Below are 17,630 nucleotides of genomic sequence, written 5' to 3' on the forward strand. Positions count from 1 at the left end.
AAATATGCAAATCAATGTCATACACCTCATTAACAAAAGAAAAGTCAAAAACCACATGATCATCTCAGTAGATGGAATAAAAGCATTTGAGGACTTCCCATCGTGGTGCAGCAGAAACGAACCTGACTAGGAACCATGAGGTTTCTGGTTCTATCCCTGACCTTGCTCAGTGGGTTAAGGATCTGGCATTGTCATTAGCTGTGGTGTAGGTTGCAGACTCTGCTCGGATCCTGTGTTGCTGTGGTTGTGGCTGTGGCCGGCAGCTGTAGCTCTGATTCCACCCCTAGCCTGGGAACCTCCATGTGCTACAGGTGCGGCCCTAAAAAAAAAAAAAAAAAAAAAGCATTTGACAAGATCCAACATTCATTCATGATAAAAACTCTTACCAAAATGCTTATAGAGCGAACATACCTTAACATAATAAAAGCTGTTTGTGACAAACCCACAGCCAGTGTAATACTCAGTGGAGAAAAGATGAAAGCCTTTCCTGCTAAAATCTGCAACAAGTCAAGGATGTCCACTCTCACCACTTTTATCCAACATAGTATAGGAAGTCCTAGCCACAGCAGTCTGACAAAACACAAGAAATAAAAGATAATCAAATTGGAAGAGAAGAGGTAAAATTGTCATTCTATGCAGATGACGTGGTACTATACATAGAAAACCCTAAGGACTCCACACAAAAACTACTTGAACTGACCAATTAATTCAGCAAAGTAGCAGAATACAAGATTAACATTCAGAAATCAGTTGCACTTCTGTATACTTACAATGAAATATTAGAAAAGGAATATAAAAATATAATACCTTTTAAAATAGCACTCCAAAAATGAAATATCTAGGGATAAACCTGACCAAGGAGGTAAAAGACTTATATATTGAGAACTATAAAACATTAATCAAGGAAATTTAAGAGGGTTCAAAGAAATGAAAAGATACTCCATGCTTCTGGATTGGGAGAATTAGTGTTGTTTAAACGGCCATACTACCCAAAGCAATCTACAGATTCAATAAAAGACTTTAAATTCCACTTAGTGTAATTAGTATAAAAAATTATCTGGTAATTTGGGGAGGAAAGAAAGCTAGATAGTGTTCCAGAAATCATCTGCTTTTAATTTTATTCTGAAACTTAATTTTTACTCTAAACCTATTTTAGTGACTCCTGGTTATATTCCAGTGTGGTTTTGAATATTTTTGGCCATCTATCTGGAGAGGGTTCTCTTCTTTCCATCAACTAAACTTGTTTATTTTACTTTTTTTTGTTTTTAGTAATGTAAGCACAGTGTACCAAATTGATAAAATATACAAGATTAGCCGGTAAAAAGGAATGTTTCCTTTTCTTTTTGTGTTCTAATTAGCAGTTCCCCTCTTTGATATTCTTGGCATTTGCAAAAAATATGTGTATATTTTCTTAAAATTTTTCTTACACACATAGTTATGTAACATCCCTTTTTTTTTTTTTTTTTTTTTTTTTTTTTTTGCTTTTTACATGTACTTTTGTCTTGGAGCTTTTTCCATAGTAGATAAATAGAGCTGTTCTACTGTGTGGGACATCAGAAAGTCTTATACTAATGGATTGTTTTCATTCTCTCGCTATTAAAACAAAACAAAACAAGTTTTGGATATCCCTGCTTACGGACTATTTTGTGTCATCATTTCTATGAAGAAGGGGAAAAAAAGGAGTGGTAGAGAAACTTGACCTTCTCTGTTTACTTCACCTGGAGCAACATCTGATTAAGTGCTGCTAAGATGTTCTTTGTCATAGTGATTCCTTGATACCTAATGCCCACATTTGTTGGTGTCATAGCTCTGCCTCCCAATTGTAGGAGTTCCTCTTGAATTCTCTAAAAGTTCCCAGTGCCCGTGGGATAAAAATGTTTACCTACCTTGAGTTTAGTAAAATTTCCTCATATGTGGGCTTGACTCTTGATAGGGTAGACTTTTTATGTGTAATCAGAATTAGTTTATGGTACACAGGTTCTTTAGAATTTATCTATGCATTTTCTTCTTTCAAAAGAGCAAACAAAAAGACTTCTGTTTTATTCAGAAGTACTTTGATCCCTTGGTAGAGTGCTGTGTAATCAGCGACAATTTGAGAAGGGTGTTGAAGGAACACGTTTAGTAAACTCTGAAGTTCTAAATAAATATCAGCTCTTTTCTCCTTACAAACCATAGGTCTCAGAGAACATCATTCTGTGGTTTGAATATGTCCCAATTTAGCTTATTTTGATTATAGGTAGAACTCAAGTCAATCCTATTTAAGGAATATTAAAAAAGAAAAAAAAAAGTCTGCATGTTGTTATTATTTATTCATAGTTTTGTTACCAGTGAAACCCACCAAGCTTTGAAGAGCACCCATCCACCAAAGGTCTTCTTTATAACTGACCAATTCAAAGCAGGAGATCTAGAGAAGGTATTTAAAGGGAGTCGTTTATTGGCAGGTTGAACTGCTTTGAATCGCTTTGGCCCTCCTTCTATTCCTGGTTAGTGAAAGGGACATTCTCTTCTTTTTGAGGTGGTTGGAAATGGATTGAGGTTGCAGGAATAGCCTGAGGATAAAACATAGGCCCTCTGTTTTAGAAGCACGTGCCAAACTTATATGGATTCTGCTTTCAGAAGACATTCTGAACTGCCTTTTCAAGTGCCAGCACTGTTGTGGGCCCAGCTGTCAAGACATCAAAATCAGCATGATGGACTAAAAATTTTAGTGTTTGATGATGAATCCTTAGGGCTCTGACATTACATCTACAGCATGCTGGGCAGTGATTGATTTTCTTGATTGATGGGAAACACGGTTCATTGTGGCCCAGGTCAGTGGAGCAAAGGACAGTTGATGAGTGGCTTTGAACTATGTCAGCAACCTGAGATGTATCAGTGTGCAAGTGGAAGAACTTAGTTTCCCTTCGTCTGGGTTTTAGTGAGGATGTGTTATTGGGAATACATGGAAAAGTTATATTCTCCTTTTATGTTAAGAAAGACTCAAACCAACTTACTCTCCCTTCCCTATTCTTCCTACTTGCACAATATAAACTTACTACTTGTCAAAATATGAACTGTTCTTTTTCTTTTTCTCTCTTTTTTTAAAATTTTTTTGATTGTTATTTCCCCAATACAATGTTTTCTTAACTAGCATGCGTTTCTAGCCTAGGTGGATTCTTCTGAGAGTTTACTGGGGCATTTTGTTTTTAGTGGCATAGTTTTTATACTAGGATTACCAAACCTGGACATACTCAGTTCTTTTTTTTTATATTACTTAATGAATTTTACTACATTTATAGGTATACAGCCACCATCACAACCAAATTTTACAGCATGCCCATCCCAAATCCTTTTCTTTTTGTTTAGGGTTTCCTTTGCTGTGCAGAAACTTTTAAGTTTAATTAAGTCCCATTTGTTTATTTTTGTTTTTACTGTCATTACCCTAGGAGGTGGATCTCAGAAGATGTTGCTGGCGTTTATGTCGGAGAGTGTTTGGCCTAATTTTCCTCTAAGAGTTTTATAGTATCTGGTCTTATATCTAGGTCTTTAATCCATTTTGAGTTTATTTTTTGTATGGTGTTAGGGAGTGTTCTCATTTCATTCTTTTCCATGTGGCTGTCCAGTTTTCCCAGCACCATTTGTTGAACAGGCTGTCTTTTCTCCATTGTATATTCTTGCCTCCTTTGTTATAGATTAGTTGGCTGTAGGTGCGTGGGTTTAATTCTGGGCTTTCTATCCTGTTCCACTGATCTATCTTTCTGTCTTTGTGCCGGTAACATATTCTTTTCATGACTGTTGCTTTGTAGTATAGTCTGCAGTCTGGGAGCCTGATTCCTCCAGCTCCGTTTTTCTTTTTCAGGATGCCTTTGGCTCTTCTGGGTCTTTTGTGCTTCCAAACAAACTTTTAAAATATTTTCTTCGAGTTCTGTGAAAAATGTCCTTGGTAATTTGATAGGGATTGCATTGAATCTATAGATTGCCTTGGGTACGATAGTCATTTTGATAATATTGACTCTTCCAACCCAAGAGCATGGTATGTCTTTCTATCTATTTGTGTCATCTTTGATTTCTTTCATCAGTATCTTATAGTTTTCAGAGTACGGTCTTTTGTCTCTTTAGGTAGGTTTACTCCTAGGTATTTTATTCTTTTGGATGCGATGGTAAACAGGATTTCTTCCCTAATTTCTCTTTCTACTCTTTCATTGTTGGTATATAGAAATGCTGTCAATTTCTGTGTATTGATTTTGTATCCTGCGACTTTGCCAGATTTATGGATGAGCTCTACCAGTTTTCTGGTAGAGTCTTTAGGATTCTCTAGAGTATCATGTCATCTGCAAATATGATAGTTTTACTTCTTCCTTTCCAATTTGGATTTCTTTTATGTCTTTTAATTCTCTGATTGCCATGGCTAGGACTTCCAAAACTGTAGAAGAGTAGTGGCGAGAGCAGACATCCTTGTCTTATTCCTGATCTCAGCAGGAATTCCTTCAGCTTTTCACCATTGAGAATGATGTTAGCTGTGGGTTTGTCATATATGGCCTTTATTATATTGAGATAGGCTCCCTCTATGCCCACTTTCTGAAGGGTTTTTATCAGAAATGGGTGTTGGATTTTGTCAAAGGCTTTTTCTGCATCTATTGAGAGGGTCATATGGTTTTTATTCTTCAGTTTGTTAACATGGTGTATCAAACTGATGGATTTGTGGATATTGAAGAATCCTTGCATCCCTGAGATAAATCCCACTTGATCATAATGTGCAATCCTTTTAATGTATTGTTGGATGTGGTTTGCTAGTATTTTGTTGAGGATTTTTGCATCAGTGTTCATCAGTGAGATTGGCCTGAAGTTTTCTTTTTTTGTGGTATCTTTGGTTTTGGTATCAGAGTGATAGTGGCCACATAGAATGAGTTTGGGAGAGTCTCTTCCTTTGCGATTTTTTTGGAATAGTTTCAGAAGGATAGGTGTTAGCTCTTCTCTAAATGTTTGATAGAATTCGCCTGTGAAGCCATCTGGTCCTGGACTTTTGTTTGTTGGAAGTTGTTTAATCACAGTTTCAATTTCAGTACTTGTGATTGGTCTGTTCATCTTTTCTATTTCATCTTGGTTTAATCTTGGAAGATTGTACCTTTCTAAGAATTTGTCCATTCCTTCTAGGTTTTCCATTTTATTGGCGCATAGTTGCATATAGTAGTCTCTTATGATCCTTTGTATTTCTTGATGGACATACTCAGTTCTGATGCATCATGGAAGCTAATGCTTTTAGATGGAAATTGATCTAATTGTTCAGAATCTATTTATACTTCCATCCTAAAAGTTTGAATGACGGTAACTAGATATATGCCCAAGTTGGTAGGGCTCAATGGCATATTACATGGATCTTTTCCTCCCTAAAAAGGTGCTGCATGTAAACATCCATTTAGCTTTAAAAGCCTTATTAATTTTTTCTCACAGAGTTCTTTAATTTTGTGGTTGCACTTCTGTGGACCTCCTTCAGTTCCCTTTTCTTTCTATCTTTTCTTTCTCTTTCTTCCTTTCTTCTTCTTTCTTTCTTTCTTTAGAGTTATAATAATCAAAACACCATTTTGCTGTTTTAAGGCAAGGTGATTGATTTTTGTTGCTGTCTTTTCTAGTATCCTTCTAGAAATATTTTGTAGAATATTCACTTAAGTATAGTATGCAGTGCTCCAGGACCTAGAAAGGGTCATTGTATTTCATGGGCCTGTTACTTCATTCTGTGAGGAATTGTGTTGTGTATGGAATCATTAGTCTCTGGGTAAAGTGGGGGGAGTCACTTGTTAGAGTAGCTGGTGTCAGTTTTTCTAAATGGGTGTAAAATCAGAGTTGGAAGAGCTTCTCAACAAATATGTACTGAGTGCTTTCTATGTGGATGAGAAGAAGGCAGCAAAAAAGACTGAGAGGGAGTGGCCTGTTAGATAGAAAGAGAGTTAGCAGAGTGTGTTTTCTGAGAATCAGGAGGAGAAGATGATTCAAGAAGAATGTAGAAAGTGATCTACTCTGTTATGCTACTGAGATTGTTGGGCAAGATGAGAATTGAGATGTAGCTGTTGACTTTTACAGCAGAAGGTCGTCACTGACCCTGGCAATAGTTATTTCCAGGAGGTGGTGGGATCAGAATCTCACTCAAATGAATTTTGTTGAAGACAGAGAGATGTTGTGAAAACTGAAGATGATGTAGGGAAGAGGGACTACGTAACTTATCCTCCAAACCAGGACACTTGTTTGTGGAAGGGGCACAATTTATCATTATGCTGGGGTACCAGGGGTATACTGAATGGTCACTGTTAGTGGTGGTGGGCAAGAGAGATTTCCCAGGAAGCATCTGTTTTATGTCTCCTCTTTGTTTACTTTCTCTGAAGCAATTTCTTATATATGATTTAGCAATTCTTAGTCCATTAGTAATTTGATTATTTTAGTAGACTTTGATATGGTATGTTTGTTCAGAGCTTTTTAATAGTTTTGCTTTGTCTACATGCAATTTATTTCCTCAAAGAACGGATTGACTTGACAGTTTTGATTTCCCTCTGTACCCTTTAAATATCTTGCTCTTAAATATAGAAGTCTGTGCCATATGAAAATGAAATTCGGTGCCCTAGAGTTTTCATTGTTTAATTGAAATACTTTCAGGGATGAGAGATTCATAATAATGGTCTTTGGTCCTCTGACAGAATTGCTATTAGATATAATGACTGGCATGTGTTTTGGCTAATATAGATTTTATCTGAGTATCATTTTTTAAAAACAGAAATTTTAAACCCTAGATAATTTGCTAATGCATTCTAGTAAATTATTTTTCTATTGTACATTGTGTTTTATTTCAGTATATTTTCATTTAGAGTAGTGGCTTTCAATCTTTTTTTAATCTCATACCATATCAGTTAAAGAAAAAAGCAATCAATGTTTGCTTATAAAAATATTATACATATAATAGATGTACATTTTTCAGAAAATAGCAATTAAAAAGAATGAGATAAAGATGAAAAGAACAGTATTTCAACATCATGTTGCTTTTTATGATGGCTTTCTACTTTTCATCAGCATGAGGCACTGGATCAGTTGGTTCTCAATTTTGATTACCCATTAGACTATCTTATGATATTTTTTAAAAACAATGATGATATGCAGGCCCTACTTTAGGCACATAGAATGAGAATATCTAGGAAAGGAGATTGTCTCTCTCTCTCTCTCTTTTTTTTTAAATCTGTGATTCTCATATACAGTGAGGTTGAGATCACTATTTTATATACTTACAGGTACATTTGTCATTTGCGGTAATTGATGTAAATCCAAAATTCATCTTTTCCCTTACTTCTCTCTTCTTCCCTCCTTACTTTCCTTCCTTTCTCTCTTCTCTCCTCTCCTCTCCTCTCTCCTCTCCACTCCTTCCTCTTTTCATAAGTTCTTGCCAGAAGCGGTTAGATTGTGTTTGAAGATTGTTAAAATCTACTTCTAGAAGTCATCAGTTCTGCCAGTTTCTTGTATGATTATGCTTTGGCAGAATTTATATTATTTTTAGTACATGTTGAAGAATATTTAAAAATTAATCAGTGTTTTGGTAAAGGTTAGGCCATGCAAAAATCTATAATTTTACTGGGCCCAAGTAGACTGTAAGTCCTCCTAATATGCTGCAGAAGTGGGAAGGCACTGCTGGGGCCATTGTGTGGTGCTTGCACTTTTTTCTTAGATCTCAGTTATAATTGGTAACCCTGACCATCTACTGTAAGGACAAGTGAGGGGCCAGTGCTTGTCTGCATATTAACTATCATTGTCTTAATTTCTTTTTAATTAAAAAATGCATAAACTTTTTACTCCTGTATTGCATGACTGAGTTTTTGTATAATTGATGTAGAGGTGTGACTAGGGTCTATCTCTAAACATAACCCAAGGAATTTTCATACACAGAGATCTGAAATAAAAAGAAATTGGTTTTCTTGAGATTTGCTGTTCTAGTGTCCTTATTTTATTTTCCTAATTAAAAGAAAATCTTGATAAAAGTTATTTTTCCAGAGATGGACTAGAACTCTGGTGCAGTGTTTTGTTTCGTTTTCTTTTTGGATTTATACCTGCAGTCCAAACATACTTTTGGACTCTGTCTAAATGGCAGTTTTGTTTCATGCAATAATTGCTGAGTGAGTATTTCATGGAATAAATCTTTGTTCTGTTTTGTTCCCTTGCCCTAGGGTATTAAAAATTAATATACTTTATTTTTTTAAGCAGATTTATATTTTCAGAAAAATTGAGAAGACTATAAAGAGAGTTCCTGTATATCCATCACCCTCTGTGTTCAGTTTCCCCCATTTGGCATGTTAAATTAGTATGGTACATTTTTTGTAATGAATGAACCCATATTGACAGATTATTACTAGTTCCATAGTTTACTCAGATTTCCTTAGTTTTTACCTTATGGCCCTTTTCTATCTCAGGATTCCATTTAACATATGACATGACATTTAATTGTCATGTCTCCTTAGGATCCTATTGGCTGTGGCAGTTTTTCAGACTTTCCTTGTTTTGACGACTTTAGCAGTTTTGAGAGTATTGACCAGGTATGTTATAGCATGTGTCTCTATTGGAATTTTTCTGATTTTTTTTTCCGATTAGACTGGGGTAATGGCATTTGGGGAAGATGCAGAGGTAGAGTGCTAATTTCATCGCCCTGTTTACATAATTTATGACCTTTGATGTTGACCTTGATGACCTGGCTAAGTGATATTTGTCATGTTCCTCCATTGCAAGGACTCCCCCCACCTCCACAGTGTGCTTTTTGGGAGGATGTTTCTATGTTCAGCCCACACTATGCTGTGCATAGCCCACTGCTATGCTTCTCCTCTTTAAGTTGAGTGTCTACTCAAAGAAATCATAATTTATTTGGAATTCTTCTGCCTGGGAGATTTTTTTCTTTCCCCCTATTTTATTAATTAATTCATTCATTTTATTACATCAGCAGTGATTCATGGATTTTTATCCCTGTATTTTGGGTTGTATGTAAGCCAGTACTACTTATTTATTTTGTTACTCACATTGTTCCAGGTTTGGACATTGGATTATTGGGAGTTCTTTGAGTTGGATATTATTATTCCCCTTTGACTTCTCCCATCAATGTTTCTTTTGGGTTTTTTTTTGGGGGGGGCAGTTTGGGGAGAGTGCTTCCTTACTTTCTGGCACTATTTGATGACCCAGACTCATCTTATATATTTCCTTCCTCCAATCATAGGAGTAGCCATTTTTTTTTCCCAAAGAATCAGACCTTTTTTCTTTGTTGTAAATAAGAGAGAGATAACTACATAACAATGAAAGAGAGGTTGGTTACCCCTCCCACCTTTCTTAACTTCTGAACTTGTATTTTTTAACTAGTCCTTAACCTTGAGGGGGCCTCTTTGCTTTTTAGCTCAAGGCTGATGATTTGGCTTCATTTTTCATAATTCTTTCATGTCGTAAACTTGGACCTTTGTAGTTATTTCAGGATTTCCAGGCAACTTGGAGGAGTTTGGTTTTGATACATCTAGGATCAGGGATTTTCTGTCTTCTATCATGGAAACCCCTTTGAAAAAGCAATTCAAGGATTTTGATTTATCATATATTCCTCTTTGAGATTGCTTTAGAACCCTTGCTTTATAACGTTGTAATTTTTATAGCATGAGAAAGAGGTTCTTCTTAGCCTTTTTCTGAGGACTTTTTGCACAGCTCAGGAATGGCATTAGTATGACTTGAGAAATACTTGAAAGATGACTGTCTTTATCTCTGAGGTCCTGACTCTTTTTTTCTAAATTCCTGGATGTTTTAGAGTCGAAGGCAGTGTCCTGTGGTTCAGTATCCAAGAGTGACATGAAGTTCTTTTTGCATCTCCTCCCATAAGGAACAGTGGGTGGTCTGGATGCTCCTTTTCCTGCAGCCTCCTCGGGAATAGTAATCATGAGGGTTTTGAGTGTAAGATGAATGCCAGACTGACTTTATCTGCTTGCAGTTCCAGAGGAGACTATATTAGAAAAGGAAAGAATATTGCATCCTAGTACCTAAATATCTTTATGTACAGAACCAGAGTAACATAGATGTTATGTTTAGAAATAGCTGAAGTCGTTAATTCTTGATTACAAATATCATCATTGGTAAATCAAACTGAACTGTACATTTTCAAATGGCTTTGTTCTTCTCAAAAATGCTTTCACACATAATACCCTAATGAAAATATAGGTTTAGAGGAGCAGTAATGTGGGGAATAATGCTTTTCCCCTTCATCAGATTGTTCTTTGAGCCACAAAAATACCTAGTTCACATATCAGTGAACTAGGTATCAGTGAGAGGAGGAAGTAGCTCATTCATTTAAACATACATACAGTATTGTTGAATGCCTCCTTTAGCAGTGCAAACCTTGCCAAAGATTAAAGGACCATTGGTTTATCCAAATTATTAGCTCCTTGCCATTAACAGCAGATTGAGCATTTTCCATGTGCCAGGCTGTGACTCTTACGCCTGTTGAATGAATGAATGAGTTTTTTCTTCTTGCATTTTGAAGCTTGGCTACTCTTTTTATTTTATTTTGTTTTTTTTGGTCACCCTGTGTCATATGGAGTTCCCAAGCTGCAGTTGCTGCAATGCTGAATCCTTTAACCTACCGTGCTTGGCTGGGGATTGAACCTGTGTCCTGGCACTGCAGAGATGCTGTTGCTCCCCTTGTGCCACAGCAGGAGCTGCTGCCTGCTCTTCTTTAATGTCTTATCCAGTTCATCTCTAGATCATCTTTACCTTAACGGAGCCTGGACCCTGATCACTGCATTAACTAAATTCAGTTTCTCTCTACAGAATATCAAAACCCCAAACAAATGACTTAAACAAAATAAAAGTTTTTTTTTTTTTTTTTTTCACATAAAAGAGGTCTGGAGCCAGGCTTTGAAATGCTGGGATGGATGTTTCCTGGAGTCATCAGGGATGCAGGGACCCAGTCTCTTTCAGGCTGTTGTCCTTGTTCTTAGCATCCCAGGTGACTGCTAGACTTCCATTCAGTAGATTCATTCATCTTGGAGGAAGAAAAGAAGCAGAAGAGAAAGTTCCCTCCACTTGAAGGAACTCCCTAGAGTAATCTGTAAGGCTCCTTATATACATCTTCTTGGTCCAAACTTAGTCTTAAGACTACATTTTGTGGCAGAGGAGGCTGAGAGATAGTTTTTCACCTGGACAGTAATGTGCCCAGTAAAACAAAAACCAGAAAGGCAAAGAATGCAAAAACTAAAACCAAAACAACCCCCAGCCCCTTAGGATTCTATTGTTAGAGAAGAGAAGGAATATTGGGAGGTAATTATTGGTCTCTGCCACAATCATTCACTCTAATGCTGCCCAAAGTAGTCTCCTAGCTTTCCTTTACCACCTGACAAGTGATTTTGCTGATTCTCAAACTAGCTGTCATCATTGCCTCACATTGTTTACACATACTCCTATTTCTACTCCCAGAATTGGTGGGAAAAGTCCTAAATTATAAAAAGTTCTGATAGAAGGTGCCTGTTAGTTAACCCCAACTGACTTCCTGTTTTTAAACTTGTGGATTGTCAGCATCTGAAATCCATTTCTTATAGCAGTTGTTTAAATTTTCCACTCTCCTTCCCTATTTTCACTTGTTTTTGTTTACTTTCGTATAAATAAATCTACTCTGTCTCTAATTCAATTTTGTGTGTCTCTGTGATATGTCATCCTAGGCCTCAATTTCAACACCCATTTTTGTCAGCAGTATGTAAGTCTGGTTTTGGTGCCTGACAAGACTACTTCGTGTTCTCTGGATACCTCTTAAGTGAATAAATGGTCATTTTCATTCTCTCTTCCTTCCTCCTAACTAGTATATACTATTTTCTATACTGAAAATAATTTCTCTGGACTTGCTGCCCTCCCATTTTTCTCGGTTCAGTTTTAATTTATTTTATTTATTTATATGTGTATTTTAGTTTTCTTTATAATGATTTTTATTTTTTCCATCTAGCTGGTTTACAATGTTAGTTTTCTACTGTACAGCAAAGTGACCCAGTCATATACATATTTACGTTCTTTTTTCTCACATTATCATGCTCCATAATCAGTGACTAGATATAGTTCCCAGTGGGTTTTATTTATTTTTTATTTTTTTCTTTTTTGGCCACCCTGCGGCATATGGAGTTCCAGCCTGATCCTTAACCCATGGTGCTGGGCCAGGGATTGAACCTGTGTTCCAGTGCTCCAGAGACACTGGATCCCATTGTGCCACAATGAGAACTCCTAGTTTGTTTGTTTTTGTTTGTTTTTTGTTTTTTGCTTTTTAGGGCCACACCTGCAGCATATGGAAGTTCCCAGGTGAGGGGTCCAATCAGAGCTGCAGCTGCTGTCCGAAGTCACAGCTACAGCAATGCAGGATCCGAGCCACATCTGCGACCTACACCACATCTCATGGCAACATTGGATCCTTAACCCACTGAGTGAGGCCAGGGATGGAACCTGCATCCTCGTGGATATCAGTCAGGTTCATAACCTGCTGAGCCACAATGGGAACTTCCCAGGGCACTGCTTTTTAAACTTTCCATGGTAACAGTTCTACTGGCAAAGGATAGCAGCTTCCTGTGTGCTATTTTCCTTGTCTGGAATGCCCTTTCCTTTTTCGTATCCAACTACTTTTTCTTAAGACCAAAATCTGCCCATCACAAAGATTTCTAGGATGACAGGAGACCTTACTGACTTTTTAGGCTTTGAATTCCTGCCATGCTCATTATCTGTTACCCAGCACTCCTCTTATCCTTGTGTTGTACTGTATTGTGGAATAAATCATCTTTGTTATAAATGTCTTATCTCACAGATACCCTGTAATCGTATTCCTCCTTGCACTCCCAGTGCCTGGTATATAACGGCACTTAATAATGTTTGCTGTGGATGATGGCATCCCCTTTTCATTTCCTTATCTTGTTCCATTTCTAACACTTAGATTGCTTTAAAAAAAAACAATTAATTTTTCTTATCACCAAACATTTCTTTTCCATAAATGAAATGGGAGTGCTTGGACTGAGCTGAATGACAGATTTTCAGCAGCTTGATTGCATTCTGCTTTGCACTATTTACAGTACATTATAAAAGCCTTGAAATGATTGTTGGAGAAGTAACTTTGCTTCATGTTTCTTAGTCTTTTGAGTATCATCTAAAAACTTGGAATAAAAGAGTCATGAAAAGAGCGGGTAAGATTTTGGAAAACAAAGTTTCACATTGAAGAGTTCAAGATAGGATGGGGAGAGAATGTGAGTGAGAGGGAGAATGTGAATAAATGAGAATAAGAAAGAAAATAAGAAAAATGAATGAATTAGTATATACCATTAGACTCACACTGCTTGGTAAACAACATCAAGATGATATCAAACAGCCAGGCAGAGGGTATTTGTGTCAAAAGTGTTACACATATATATCGTAAGAATGCAAATTCGTATTGGGCATTTTTGGTGCCCACCCACTACATAAAGAAGCTTACCCCATTGTCTTCATGATAAACTATTTTTATAATAAATTTCTCAGCAGTATAGTGGTGTGGTGGACAGAAGACTTAGTTCACTTGTTTATTTTACTATTTTTTTCCATAGGGAATTTGAGATACTGCCTTGTGATTTTGAATCAGCCTTTGGACAAGTGTTTTCGTCATCTTTGGCACAAAGGTAACCTTAATTAGCATTTGTATTTCTTTGCTTGCTTACTCTACCTGGAACTAACATGACTGTTAAATTCCCCAGAACCCAGCTGCAATACCAGAAAGTGGAATTTATAATGTAATTTAATTACTGAATTATCAGAAGAGTCCATTACTGCTTCTCTGTTAACCTTTTTACATATGTGGTGTCCATAGTGTGAACCTCCAAGGACAGAATTACAATGCAGCATTACTCTGTTGTATATCAGAGCTACTGCTTAAATGTTCATCCTGAGCACTCAACAAATGTTTCTTCAAGTGTAAATATTTTTGGCACCAGGGACAGTAAGAAGCATGTACAAGCCTCACTCACTCCAACATTCAGTAATAAGTTATCTGCAGGGTGACTGGATTTGCAACATTAAAAAAGAAGACATGTTACCAGAATATTAGAATCTCTAAGGATGCTGAAAACTATAGTCAACAATGGACTAGTTTCACAGAATTAATACTTCTATGAGGTTTCATGTAAGAAATGGGCTTTATTAACTCCTTTACATTATTCTTTGATTTTTATAGCATTAACTAAAGAAAATACTCTGTAGTCGTCACTGTGTTTTGAATCTCTGCTCTTCTTTCATGAAATCTTGAGGTTTTTTTTTCCCAAAGGGATACTTCTAAGTTATCAGTGTAAGTTTTGCGTCAGATTAGATATTCAGAAGAACTTGTTTCATGACATATAGATGCATATAACTGATTCACTTTTTATCATCCCAGAATTCTTTTGTATTCTTGGCACGGAGTTTGTGTGTCTTTGAATGCCAGTCTGTTATGTTAATAAGCTCACATCTGTGGACAGAGGTAGTTGTGATACTAGAGGGAATAAATTGTTATAGATTACTCTGTGTAAATAATTTCTCTTGTCTGGGTATTCTAGATTTAGTCATAACATAGCCTACTGAAAATTTCACATTGTAATTGTGCTAAGATGCTGAGATTGCCCTGAAAGTTAGAAAATTACTTAAGTATTAACTTACCTTTCATAACACTTACTTACTTACCTGTAATTAGGTATTTATTTGGCCATAAGGCCAAAAGTTCTTTTTTGTCACTTTCTCTCTGTTTCCCAGTGCTTTGTCTGACATATAATTGCTTAGTAATTGCAGTGAATGAAGAGGGAATTTAATATTTCTATTGCTAATTAATACCAAAGTAAACTTTTCAGGCACTTCTCTTTATCTGAAATTATATCAGATTCTGTGATATTTTTAGAACAGTATGTAAGCAAATGTGTTTTACTGTCAACATTAGAAATAGACAAAGTATTCATTGATAGGAACTTGTTGGAAACCATGGATAATGAAAACTGTCTTATGTTTCAGATTTTAGAGGTAAATGGTCCTATTTTGCACATAGTGTGAAATGATGTAGATTTTGGAGCTGACTGAAGTTCTTCATTTCATTAGTTTTTCTGCAGTGAATTTGATCTGAGGGAGTCTCATGCCTGACATAGCAGCCGATCATTGATTTGCATAAAAAAAATGAACACTTGGTCAGTATGTCTACACAGAGAGCAGTAATAAAGGATCCAGAGAGTCCTGGGTACTGAAATGGTTATATCATTCTCACTTCCAAAATAAGTTTTCTTTAGGTTATTGAAATGTTAAGTTCTTTCATCTTTACCTCTAGGATAATTCTTGGCCTTCTGGAGCCATTAACCCTTAGAAAAAGCAGGTCTGAAGGGGAGGTGAAATTGGTCTTTTGTGATTCTCATAACAATAGGCTGTGGTCTATGTTTGTGTTGCTGTTCTTCCAAGTAAAGGCAATGAAATAGGGAAACTTTGAGTTTGAGTTGTTGCTTTTCACAAAAGAGAGAGGCCTAGAAGAAAGCATGGGGCAGCATGGTGGGTAGGGCATGGGGGAGGTGGGGAGAGAAGATAAAACTGTGGCTTGGGGATTTTATTTCAGCAAGTAAGTCACAGCTGGAGGCTGCCATGCTGTCCCTCCTTAGCTCGGATGTGCAATATTTCCCTTAACGTCTGTTCTGTGGATGTGATTTGTCAAGGGCATTATTACAGAGAAAGTTGAAGTCTTCTACACAGCCCAAATCTATGTAAAGTTTATAATTTACCTTTAACCTGTTATGCCAAGGACTTCTGTTGCATATGGATTTCCTGAGCTTTTTCCATGGGAAAGACTTCTTCTTCAAGAAGGAAGGGAAAGGAGAAGGAGAAAAAAGAGAAATTATTTTTCAGTTTCTCCCTGTAATGTTTAAGTGACATGTTAAGAAATCCAGTTTAAAGAAGAGATGCAAGGATAGTAACATAAGTTTCTACATGTATTTTCCCTTTAGTGTTTCATGAAGTTTTGGTGATTTTCTTGGTCACAAGCCTTGGAATATAGTCCTACCTGTTGAACGTCTTGTATACTCATGTAAATCTGGGGATGTAAAATAAGTGCTTCACTAGGAGGTAAATAGGTAAAAAGAGGTATAGTTAGTAAGGATCTAACTAACTTTTCTGTAGCAATCAGAGATTATAGGCATTTGTGACTATTGCCTTCAGATTTCTTAACCTCTTTATCTCTTTTTTCTTTTCTTTTTTTTGAGTCAAATTTTCTCTTCTAGTATCTTTTCACCCTGAAATATGTAAGTGAAAAAGATGGGGATGTTTGTGCTTGAACGGCTCTGCCTATTTCCTGTTGTAGGTGAGTTTTTCTCATCTTGGAGTCAGCAGGCTTACCAGGGTCCTCACAGATAGTAGGAGAGATCTCTGAGCTACATAAAATTGAAAAACAGGAAAGAAATAAGAAAGGTGACGTTAATTCATTTACCTGGAATAAGGTTACCTAGATAGACCGTATTTCAGATTTCCAGGAGTTTGACTTCTTAAATTGTATTTTCATTTTTAACATGAGTTCATAGCCTCTTCCTGCTTCATCCGTTTGATCTACAGAACAGTGGTGACCAGGTTAACTGGATTGTGAATTAATTGTCAGATTGTGCTAATTTTGGGTATTTATGGTCTCACACCTTTTTTCCTCTAATAAGGAATTACTTTCCTTCTCTTGATTTCTTTCTCTTTAATTTCCCTGGTGACCAACCTTAAGATCAGCCCAGGGTACGGGCAACATAATGCTGGTTCATTTTGAATGAGGCTAAGTCCTAAGATACCTGACAAAACTGACGAGTCTCTAGGTTAAAGGGAGGCACATGCAGCATTTCATGAATTGAAATAGAAGCAAGGTCTTTGACTTAATGTATTTATTGTTTATTTTATGGCCACACCTGCAGCATATGGAAGTTCCTGGGTAGAGGTCAAATCGAGAGCTGCAGCTGAGACCTACGCCACAGTTTGCAGCAGTGCTGGATCCTTAACCCACTGAGGGAGGCCAGGAATTGAACCCACATCCTCATGGAGGCTATGTGAGGTTCTTAACTTGCTGAGCCACAACAGGAACTCCAAGGTCTTTGGCTTTATAACATCATTGTTTCCTCTTCTGTTCCATTTGTTATTGACTGATACAGGTTAAGGTCCTTCTGTGAATGGTACTGGGCTTGAAATTGTACTGAAATGGAAATCTGGCGGGGGGGTGGTGGTGGTGGTGGGGGCACAGGTGCAGCCTGAAGAAGTGGGTCTGGAGCAAGTTGGCTCCGAGGCCTGAGCAAGCAAGACCTTAGAGCCAACGTGCTCCAAACCCACTTCTTAACAGCTGTGAAATTATTAATTGCATCTACTTTGCTCATGTCTGCATGCTTTCCTTTTTTTCTTAAAATGAAAACTCCTTACCTGAATAAAGCTTTTTTTTAGTAGAATCCTGACTTGCTCCACTAATTATACTGATCTTGTGATGGTGATTAGTATTTCCATCAGATTTAAGTTTTAAGTGAAGTCTGCTAACCTTGTTGTACTGATCATTTCCTTCATAAATTATGCACTCCAGGGTGCTGTCAGCTACTTTCCCCCTTATTATTTGATGTTAAAGTTCAACCAAAGTTAGCAAATGTGTATTA

At 36.8% G+C, this 17,630-nt stretch overlaps 1 protein-coding gene across 13 annotated transcripts in view; it reads left to right on the forward strand.

The window, feature by feature from the left end:
• Positions 1-17,630, forward strand: part of TPK1 (thiamin pyrophosphokinase 1) — a 373,809-nt gene that overhangs the window by 66,411 nt on the left and 289,768 nt on the right. For 10 of the 13 annotated variants that reach the window (XM_021063598.1, XM_021063590.1, XM_021063592.1 and 7 more), the window contains one exon: positions 13,575-13,646. The exons of the other annotated variants lie outside the window; for them this stretch is intronic. In XM_021063598.1, the coding sequence (XP_020919257.1) occupies positions 13,575-13,646 (72 nt within the window). The remainder of the gene's footprint in view (positions 1-13,574; positions 13,647-17,630) is intronic. 13 annotated transcript variants of the gene reach the window in all.

Source organism: Sus scrofa, chromosome 9, assembly GCF_000003025.6.
Source record: "Sus scrofa isolate TJ Tabasco breed Duroc chromosome 9, Sscrofa11.1, whole genome shotgun sequence".
Classification (NCBI taxonomy): Eukaryota; Metazoa; Chordata; class Mammalia; order Artiodactyla; family Suidae; genus Sus; species Sus scrofa.